This window comes from Bacillus rossius, chromosome 6 (assembly GCF_032445375.1).
Source record: "Bacillus rossius redtenbacheri isolate Brsri chromosome 6, Brsri_v3, whole genome shotgun sequence".
Taxonomy (NCBI): Eukaryota; Metazoa; Arthropoda; class Insecta; order Phasmatodea; family Bacillidae; genus Bacillus; species Bacillus rossius.
Window position 1 is genome coordinate 9,753,191 of NC_086334.1, and position 11,014 is coordinate 9,764,204.

General features: G+C 38.4%; 1 protein-coding gene across 1 annotated transcript; it reads right to left on the reverse strand.

Annotated features, from left to right (window-relative positions):
- Positions 1-2,888: 2,888 nt before the first annotated feature.
- LOC134532589 (exosome RNA helicase MTR4) lies at positions 2,889-10,110 on the reverse strand. The gene has a single exon (XM_063369149.1). The coding sequence runs from the start codon at positions 9,991-9,993 to the stop codon at positions 6,940-6,942; it is 3,054 nt and encodes a 1,017-aa protein (XP_063225219.1). The 5' UTR covers positions 9,994-10,110; the 3' UTR covers positions 2,889-6,939.
- Positions 10,111-11,014: the final 904 nt, after the last annotated feature.

The window sequence follows — 11,014 nt, forward strand, 5'->3', positions numbered from 1 at the left end:
GGTAGTATCTAATTGGTTTTCCAGCTGTTTTATTTTTAAGGAAACAAGAACAACTAGTTTTAGTAACGGAAGTAAATTGTATGTATGAAATTAACTTCTCACCTGAAAATGTGACTGCATTTTAAATAAAAATCCTTAATTAAACACACACACACATATATATATATTTATTTATTTATTAGGTTTAGAAGACTTGATGATAGTGTGATATTGAAATTGGGAGAATTATTAGAAGGAGACAGCGGGAGGCTATAGAAGTGCATAGAAACTAAAATCATTAAAAGTTCTTATGTTGTCACCACCGAGTTAGGTTATGTTTTTTGGGCTGGGGTTATAAGTGTAGCATTGCATGTTTGTTTAAGAAAGATCTAGACATTAATAAAGAATATTAGTTTTGATAACTATTATAGTTTTGTATACATAATTGTATAGTTAAATATGAAGTGACTTTTGAGCATCAATAGTCATTAGCAAAAACTGTTGACACCCTATTTAACAAAACAGACTTAAGGTATAGGATAAGTGTAATTATGACAAAACCTAGTTGCAAGTGTTAACACATTGTTATTATTAACATTAAAAAAATGGTCTAGCAATAGATAAATTACTACCAGTAGTATATTAGCAAGAACCTTATAAATTCCAGAGTAGTCTAAGGCATGCCACATTTTTGTTCACTATGGATGCTGTAGCGGATAAGTTTTATTCTCCATCAAAGCAGTGTGATTCTGGAAATGCTGTTTTTAATATTGTTAGGTTAGGTTGAGTTCAGATAATCTGAAGGTGATCTCTGCATAGCTTGCCAGTATACAAGGGAAATGGCTCACTTTACAATAATTAAAAAATTTTATTCCTAATTATAAGCATATATTAATTTGACGGCAGTACTTTTCATGTTAGGAAATGAAAATGTAAATCGATATTAGTTTCCATGCAAGAGACAAGGTGTAAGTACCCAAATGATAGACCTGTTGTTCCCACCTGCCTGAAGAATGGTGAATAAAATGGGAGTGCCCCGATAAAACCCCCAGGCAATGCAAACGTCCACCATGTTTCCAATTAGTTAAATATCTGTGCTGGGAATCAATTCCCAGTCACCTTGGGAAGCGAGTGTTATCACTCAACCAGTGCATCTCCGTTGGAAGTATTTCTATTTAGACACACTACATAATATAGTAAAGTTGATATACAGGAAATAAATTCTTGGTGGACATGTAAATACTAGACTTTGTCTAGTATATAAATATGTATGTCATGTTGGGTCTGCTGGAAATCTGAAAAATGACTTTGAGCAGTTAGTAACGTAATTTTTGCAGCCAAACACCGCACAAATATTTCCGGCCATTCTGAATTACTGTTCACATAATAATGAGTTCATTTATTCGCAAATAGAACCATAATCTTATCACACCAAACACACTTCAATGCCTTTTACCGCCGTTTCCAAAGCGTAGGTTCAGTCCACGCCGCCAGGTTCGCTGAAAAACATGTCTCGCATTTCTTTTGTCTGTTTCCCATATTATCCTATTACAATATTTGCTGACTCTCCCCGCTAGCCCGCGGGCCGGCGCCCGCGGGTTGCGGGGAGGGGAGGGGGAATCGGCCGGCGTGGGAGAGAGCTCCGTCCCGCGGCGCGCCAGGCTGCAATTACATACTACACAGCGAAACCCTTCAGAAAAGTTACAGAATTATTTATAAAGACTTAAACGAGACATTAATTAAACAGCGAATTTACACAAGAATTAATAAATAAGTTATTTACATACTTTTAAGACCCTTGATCGTTTACAAATATATACACACAGACATAAAGTGATAAAGTCACACAGAGAAAACCCTCACTGGCATGCTAGGGCGCACGCGGGTGCGTCCCTGGCCGTCGCACTTCACAGGGGAAACAATGGAGGACGTTGACGAGGCATAACGGCCTGAAGGAGCCGAGGAGACACTTGGGTCGACGTCAATATATTCAATAAATATTCATGAAATGATAGCAAAAATAATATAAAAAACTAGAGTAATTTTAATGATGAACAATGTCGATGTTTTTGGACTTTTTCGTCGATGCATCGGCGATTTACCGCTCTTCAAAACATCGATGCTAACCTCGAAGTTTCATGAACGATACATCGATGTTTTGAAAACATCGATGTATCGTTTACATCCCTAGTTATTAATATTTTCGCTATCTTTGCATTAATACATGGTCGTATAAAAATTTATTTTAAAGCAAAGTTTAAGTTAATATATTTATTAGTTTTAAAATATGTTTCATACAAATTGTACAAAATTCATAATAAGGAATTTTTTAATTTTTTTATGTTTTCATTTTAACCCTTTGTTTTTAAAACCCCCTGAAGTAATTGTTCAGCTCTTCAAAAACTCTTTCACACAAATGTATTAGATAATGTTTTAGTTTTTTTCTTCAAAAATTATAAAGAATTTGAGAGTAAGATAAAGTTTATTTAGAAATCTAAAAAATATAATTAAACCACATATTAAGGGTGCAGTGTCACAAACATTTAGCATAATCGTACAGGTTATATTTTACTGAAAGCTCTTAAAATTTATTATAATTTTTTTTTTTAAATTTTTGGTAAATGTTTTAGTCCAATATCACCATTTGCTGGCAGAAAACATTATTACTAAGTTGTAATGCAAGTCATGGGGTAAGGCATGAGTATAGGCACTGCACTGAAGGGTGGTTTACGGAAGTTGCTAATGTCGTCCCTGCGATATACGCACTTTCAAACCACAGCACCTACAATGATGAAACTTAAAAATGTGAAACTACTTTAAATGACTAATAAAAAAAACTTTCCTCTTAGGAATAATGCGTAGTTAAAATATTTAGTCACTACAATTTTTTTTTTTTTGCACAAGTGCAGTTATTCTCCAAGCAATGTTGGTCTATCATAGTGGCAAAGTGCGTGATGAAAACACTTTAATATAGTGTGTTTACTCTCCGAGTCCATCTGAGTCAATAAAATAAACTTTCATGCAACCCTTAGTAACACATAATTAAGAATAGCATAAGATGCTTTAATCGCCATAAATGTTATGAAAAATACAAAACCACATCATTATGAGTATTGGAGTACTATTTATACAAAAAAAGAAACGAAAAATATGCTCTGAATTGGCACGCAGTTTTCTTGTCATGCATAGAACTATGAAATCTGAGCAGTACTGTAAAATTATATGGCAGAGAAATGAAGATGAAGGTGTAATGCAATGCACTTGAGTGCTTTCAAGAATCTTTACCAAAAGTTTTATGTCTAAAACTTATTCTGAAAACACTATTTTAGCCACAGAAACAGACTTACTCATCTGCCCTCAGCGCATTCTTAAATGATTTTCGTAAACAGACATCACTCGGGTATCTTGAACAGTTTTAAAATCGCGTGGTTTCTTCTGGAGTTTGCATACCATGCATGTGCCCGGGTAGGCGGGCCGCTTAAATGATAAAAGGAGGGGGTGGGGAGAGAACAAAATTATTTGCCCCCTGTCATTAGTTTTTCTCGACGGCCCCGGCCAAGGAACCCGACCGGCATTTGCCTGGAGTGCTATCGGAAATAAATCTCTCAGAAACAAGTCAGCATGTTACCACTGCGTCACCTCCTTTCATGCCAGGGTTTCTCCTTGCCATCAATCCCAACAAATACAATAGAATGAAATTCTACCACACATGGACAAGATATCTCCTATGGAAAAGCAAAACGCTCTCAGCGATGTGATGTGTGGACTTACGGAAAGGCAATAAACTTACTTGAATCAACAGCAAACATAAATAGTAAATTACAAATACTGTACTCACTATACCTACATTTTAAACTTTTGAAGTTACCACAGTAAAGAAAATTAAAAGCAATTCCAAGTATCAGTGAAATTAAATAAGTTTTTATTGTTTCAACAAAGCCCAACTCATACTGTACTCATTGAAATACATTTGTCCTTTCTCTCCAGCCCCACACAAGTCATGCCTGCTAAATCGCTGACTCGCAACAGCAATGGCTTCAGAGTCTAGCTCAAATAGTGGCCCTTGTAACCTCTACAGGGTTCCCACACTCGTATACTCAACTATTTCCCTTTTTTCCCTGTCCAACAAAATATTTTTTCCATGTCTCATTGATCAATCTTGCAAGATAAATACATTCAAATTCTTAAAGAAAAACTTTATCAACCTCACATAACAAGTCACTTTGACTAGAAAATGTTTGTTCTAACTTAGAAATTACAATAAAACCTCAATAATACAAACCATGTTAATACAAAACTCTAATTAATACGCGTTTTCATAGAGCCTAGAAATTACATAGGAGTTTTAGTGCTTAGTAATTTGTTTAATACAAAAGTATGGTAATTTAGTAAAACAAAGTTGTTTTTATTCCAAGGCTATACAGTTAGATGTAGTAAAGGATGGTTAATACAAATATCTCAGATTAATGTAAAGAAACAATGTGAAGTTTCAACTAAAATAACACTGATGCCATTACTTTGGTTCAATGTAGGTTGAAGAAAAATATTAGAAATGTCCTTAGTACGTCTTTTTTTGTAAGAATTTTTAAACCTTTACTTTTATCTTCAGCATTTCATCTTTTTTTGTGTGATACAGTAGAAAATCTTACTTGAAATCATTAAATTGGTACACATTTTATTCATAGATTGATTCTGTCATACTTAATGAATGATAAAAACAAATGGGCATTCAACTAGGCAGGAATTAGTGAATAAAATACAGACTGGTTTCAAGACATAAGTGAACACAAAAGTATTAAAAATTAAAAATCCTGGTTGGTATAAAAAATTCTGTCAATTTCTCTGTTTTTTCCTTTTCAATTCACGGAGTTTTCCTTGTCCTCTGGAACCCTCTAGCACACACTTAAGAATAAATACGAGGCCTACAGTATCCTATTCTGACAAGCCACACTCACATTCACAGTAGAACTACTACACACAGAACAACATCTGTTCAGTCAATTCCAAATAGCACATTTCAATCCATTTCACAAATTCAATTAAAGAGATGAATCACAGTTTCATTTAAGGCCAGACTAATGATGATACAACACAATTTATATCATTAGTTTCCAAACTAAAACTTGAACGCTTAAAAGTCTCATATTTTGTCCTTGAAAACTGGGGGTAATGCTGCAATTGCAGTACATTGAGGATCCAACCAAGCATTTGCTAGATAGTGCATCAAATGATACAAAATAAAGTACTACCACATGCACAATCGCACACGGTCTCCAAGGCAACACAGAAACAAGTATGAGCTTCCAAATTATGTACAACCATTGCTAAAAACACGACAATAGTTGCTCTAATTTACCAATCGTTGGCAACATTGTAGAATTTCCTCACAAAACACCAGCCATCACCCCTTTCATTTTATGTAAATTCTGATACACATACGAGGTGAGACAGTGTAACAATTCTTAAAAGCTGTCCAGAAACAATGTTGTGTCGTCCAATAAGAACCGGAGAGGTAATGCACATCTCTCTCTGCTTCAAACTGCAACCACCTCTCTTTCGTACCTTGACTGCGAATATTCCCTCTTTTTCAGCAACTCCATCTTTCAGTCTCTCTCCAGACCTTGGCAACTCACACTTGTGAATACGCACCCTCGCCCTAGTAAACCTCTCCCTGTTCCCTCATTCCCCAATCACTGAACAGCCAACACACTTCCCTTCTCCGCCCGGCCCTCCAACGGCTACCCGCGGCCACCTCAGCCTGCTCTTGTTGGTGGGGAACTAGCTCATTTCAAAATGCACGTGTTTCTTCAAAATACTATATTTTTCAAATGAATTATTTTATATTCTCTTAATGTATTTCTTTGCATATGTTCATTGATTTTTTTTTAGATAGCTGTCTTAAATTGTTACTAACTTTATTTTCATTAGAATTTCATAACATATTTTTAAAACAAAATAAATGAAATATACACACCACAAAAATGTTTGACACTCTTGACAGTTCAATTTTAAACAGCCACTTTTCCATATAATTGCCAATAAGATTGTCTTTCAATGTATACAACCAGTCACACAAACTGTCTTAATTCACAAGCAATTCAGAATTAAAGCAGACTGTTAAAATTACATTTTCAAACGTAAAAACAACACTTACAAAGTCAATCCAACTTTAAATCATCTGGAATATATTGTCGCTTGCTGCATCAGAAATCTACACATTCCTTTCAAACTTACACATGAAACAAACATTTATATACCTAACTATTAAACAAAATTTGTTATGAAGTTATATTGTATATCCATAAAGTAAATGAACTAAGAAAACAAGGGAAATCACACTATAGTTATGAAGATAGCTCATAATCACTATAATGTTACCCTATCACATCATGCAAAATAAAGATATTGGTTATATTTGTAATGCAAAGTCATATAACTACCAAAATATATTCGATTTTGAAAATATATATAAAAGTTTGAGGAATATAGTTTCTTGAGTAATTATTCTGTGTAACGTATCCAATTGTATTTTAACAAATAATATTAAAATAAAGTAAGAAATTAAATGTGATAGTGGTGCAAAATTGTACCATACACAATATATATTTAATTGTGAAAATGTTAATTATAGAACTTTTATGTAAACTGGATACGAAGTAAGGAAGAATTACCAAAAAAGTTCAGCTACTTAATAATAAAGTTTGATAAACAGTAACTAATTTTAAAAAGCTTTGCAGACATTTTAGAATTTTTTATGGCTATTAATGCTAAATTTCTCAAAAAGAAACTGCATTTGTAAAAGGTGAAAACAGTAAATAATGTCACGTACTGGTTGGTGTAAGTACAGGCATCAATAAATATTTCAATATATATTTTTTTTACATATACAACTGAATAAAACTCCAATTCTTCTTCACAGCACAGTGAAAGCCGGATGATGCTGCCACAAGTGAGGGCAAGCTACAAGTACAGACTGGCAGCGAAGATGATGTCTCGCTTGATCAGCTTGATGCACTCGCTGAACTTGTCGTCCAGCTCTGCGTTGCCCATGGTCTTGGCGGCCTGGCACAGCTGCCGGAGCACCTCCTCCAGCCGCCGGAAGCAGCGGATGATGCTGCCCTCGAAGATGTCCGTCATCTTGCACAGCTCCAGGAAGCTGGCCCCGTTGCACCACGCGTACACCACGTCCATGAGGAACGGCTTGAACTGGTTCACGTACGTCTCCTCGTCCAGCTCCAGCTTGACGTCGTTGCTGATGCGCGAGATGCGGCGTGCCATGTCCTGCATCTGACGCAGGGCCCCCGACAGCTCCTCCGACATCTTGGGCATGTCCGAGCTTTTTTCGTCGCACACGAAGCAGCTCAGGATGGATGCGCACTGCGCCGGCGTCATGTTGTTGAACACGCCGTTGAAGATCATCTCCGTCATGAGCAGCTCGTCGGCGCCGTTCAGCTCGCACGCCACTCGGCCCTTCAGCTTGATGACGTCGTCCTCGGTGCAGTAGCCCAGGCGTCGCAGGACACGCTTGCGACATTTCAGCTCGTCCATCTGCAGCACCGACTGGGCCGCCTTCAGCTCCGAGGTCACCTTCTTCAGCTCATCCCTCAATGCAGACTTCTGGGCGAACTGCTCACACAGGACTCCGAGGTCCTCATTGTCCCTCAGAGGGTGCTCCAGGAGCCTGTCCTCATACGAAGTCATCTTGTTCAGCATGTCCACAAACATGGGATTCTTTATGTGCATGTCGTTGACGGGATCCAGCAACGGGATTTTGTCGTCGAAGCGTTTCTTTACTTCTTGAATGCTCTTTAGCACGCTCTTCCTGTTGTCCGGGCGTTTCAAGTCTTTGGGAATGTGAAGGCGAATGGAACTGACCTGGGAAATGATGGTGTGAACCACGGGCACCACTTCCACCTCCCCAGCCTTCCCCGGAGGACAAGGTCGAGCCTCCACCTCCTGGTCTTCTGGCTGCTCATCCACGTGCAATAGCACTTCTACCACGTATGCAGGATCATCTTTGGCAGGATTATTCCCTTTTTTCATCCCAAAGTTCTTCTGCTTATTGAAGTTGATGACGATCCCCCAATCAAATTCATCTTCTTTGTTTACGATCTTGACCATCCTTCCTGGCTGCAGAAACGGCACTAGAAACTCTGGCTTGGTTATGTAGCTCTGCACCTGTTTTCTTAATCGGCAAAGCTGTTCCTGCAGATTGCAGTAAGAAGCCACCTGGTCGTGCTTAGGAACGACTATCTGGTCGTGCTCGGCTTGCTTCGTCTGTAACTTCTGGATGAGCTGGGGGATGGAAGTCTGGTTCTGGAACTGGAAGAAACTCCTCTCCAGCATGTACTCGGGATTGATCTCCTCCACACGAAGCAAGTTCAGCACCATGTTGTAAGTGAGGTGGAAAGCAGAGTAGATGGGGTCTGCCGAGCCCTTCACTATGTCACGACCTGCTTGCGGGCTCACCTTCTCATCTATCATCAGGATCACGATGCCCCTGTCATCTTGGCCGCGACGCCCCGCTCTGCCGGACATCTGGATGTACTCGCCAGAAGTGAGCCAGCGGAACTCCTTGCCATCGAACTTGCGAGGCGATGAAAACACAACAGTCCGTGCAGGCATGTTTAAACCCATCGCAAAAGTTTCCGTAGCAAATAATGCCTTGATCAAACCCTCAGCAAAAAGAATTTCAACAGTTTCTTTAAGGATTGGCAATAAGCCACCGTGATGAATGCCAATCCCCCTTCTCAATAAGGGAAGCAAATTTTCAACCTGTGGGAGCTTTCTATCTTCTGGTGATAACACATCCATGGCATTGTTAAATACTTCATCCACCATTTTCTTTTGTGCTGCAGTGTTGAAATCAAGTTGGGCCATTTGTAACGCATATACTTCACACTCTTTCTTACTGAAACTGAAAACAATCACTGGTGCAAAATCCCGTTCCATTATCATTCTTACAATCTTAAATATGTTACTGTCCGAGGAATTTCGATCCCGCACACCACCGCGACGACCTCTTTGATCACCCTTGGCTGCATCTCCTGCATTCTGCAGGACGGTCATTGCTGCATTGAAGTTCTGCTCGATGAACTGACCAGACTCGTCCACCACCAAGTGGATTCCCTCGCCCCCGGCAGGAAAGATGTAATGCTGAAGTGGGACTGGTCGGTAATCAGTGTACACAACATGACATGGCTGATGATGTAGGTGTGCCACCCATTCTGCAAACTGAGTAGCGTTGGGTATTGTAGCAGATAAAAATACATAATGAACGTTATCAGGAAGAAGTATCAATGTCTCTTCCCAAACAACACCTCTTTCTTTGTCACGCATATAGTGTATTTCATCAAAAACCACCCAACCTACTTCGCGCATCAACTCGGAACCACGATACAACATGTTTCGCAAAATTTCTGTGGTCATAATAATGCAGCTAGCATTTGGATTGATTGTAACATCACCCGTAATCAAACCAACGTCTTGAAACTCTTCAGTGAATTCTCTGAACTTCTGATTACTAAGTGCCTTAATTGGAGTAGTGTAAATGACACGTTGGTTGTCTCGCAACGACAATGCTATGCTGTATTCCGCAACAACTGTCTTCCCAGCAGACGTGTGTGCTGAAACCAGCACTGACTGCCTGTTCTCAATGCACAATATAGCTTCCTTCTGAAAAGGATCTAAGATAAACTTGTACTCCTTAGCAGGTTTTGAAGTAGGTACACTCAAAGGTACGTATTCGACATCTGGCGGTACTGCAACTTCATGCACACAGACCTCTAAAGTTTCCACCGTATGAATTTTTATGCGAGGCAAGAGTATATCAACATTAATATCATCTACATTAAATTTGGAATCGTCTAGTTCTTTAGAGTCACTTAGGTCAATAACGTGTGGATCTTGGCTTGTGTTTTCTGTCTTTACCTTCTTGGCAGGAGGTACTTCCAAATTTGAATCATTAGAATCTTCATCAAACACATTAAACAAATTTGTATCACCAACTTCCATTATTTAGCTTTTCTCTATTCACACGTGTTAGAAATCAACGTTAGAAAGTAACCAAATAAACACTTATAAACAAAACTCATAACAAATACAGTTGATGGCCTTTACAATTGTTATTTTTAATATTAAAAAATACAAAACTATTTTTACTTATAATTATATTAAAACATTGTTATATTATTAACAATTTAGTTCGTTAAGAATTACATGAAAAGAAATAAAACACGTTCAAGGCTTGAACACTAACTTCCTAAACTTAGCTTTACATAGTCTCTAGTAATAACAAACAAAACTGTTTTGATGAAGGCCATCCCATATTGTGTTTCTGAGAGGGTATTCTCATGATTCATAGTCATTGCTTTAGAAAACCCTCGCGGAAGCAAGTTTCATAGTATCTGAACCATACTTAATATCACGAATAAGATAGTCTTTGTCGAGATCTCTGGAGACATGCCTCAAGGAAAAGCTTGTTCAGATCGCAATGTAGAAAAAGGCTGATTCTAGTGAACCTCGTGCTGAAGCAATTTGAAACCTGTTTTAATGGGTTCAACGAGACCCTGCCTGTTCCCCGATTATGGGTTCAAACCCCGTGTGCCATGTATTCGTTGATCTCAATGATTAGGTCTGGGCAACATGGCTGAGAACAGGGCAAATATTGCAGCAAGGACCTCAGAGCAGTTGGTAATTCGGGATGTCAATATAATTGACTGTAGACTAGACTGGTGTGATGTTTGTTTTAATAAAAAAGCAACAATTTTACAAGGTGCTGTCCAAGTGACTAGCCCTTCACATACAAGTGCCGGAGGCACTTAGCAGCACACTAACTATCGCAGAATAGCAGCGATCAAACTAGTTCCGGAGATCACCATTTTAGTGATGTATGTAATGACTGAGCACAGCATGAAGGCTAGTGCCGCAAGATAACATGAAGACAGTACAACTCACTTAACTGAATCGAAATGTACAGATGTTAACTGGTAACTACAAACTATGGCATGAGAAACGAAATCAATACACATTCACT

What these genes read in the sequence shown, in the direction of transcription:
- LOC134532589 (XM_063369149.1), bottom strand. Translation starts at nt 9,993, where the DNA reads ATGGAAGTTGGTGATACAAATTTGTTTAATGTGTTTGATGAAGATTCT.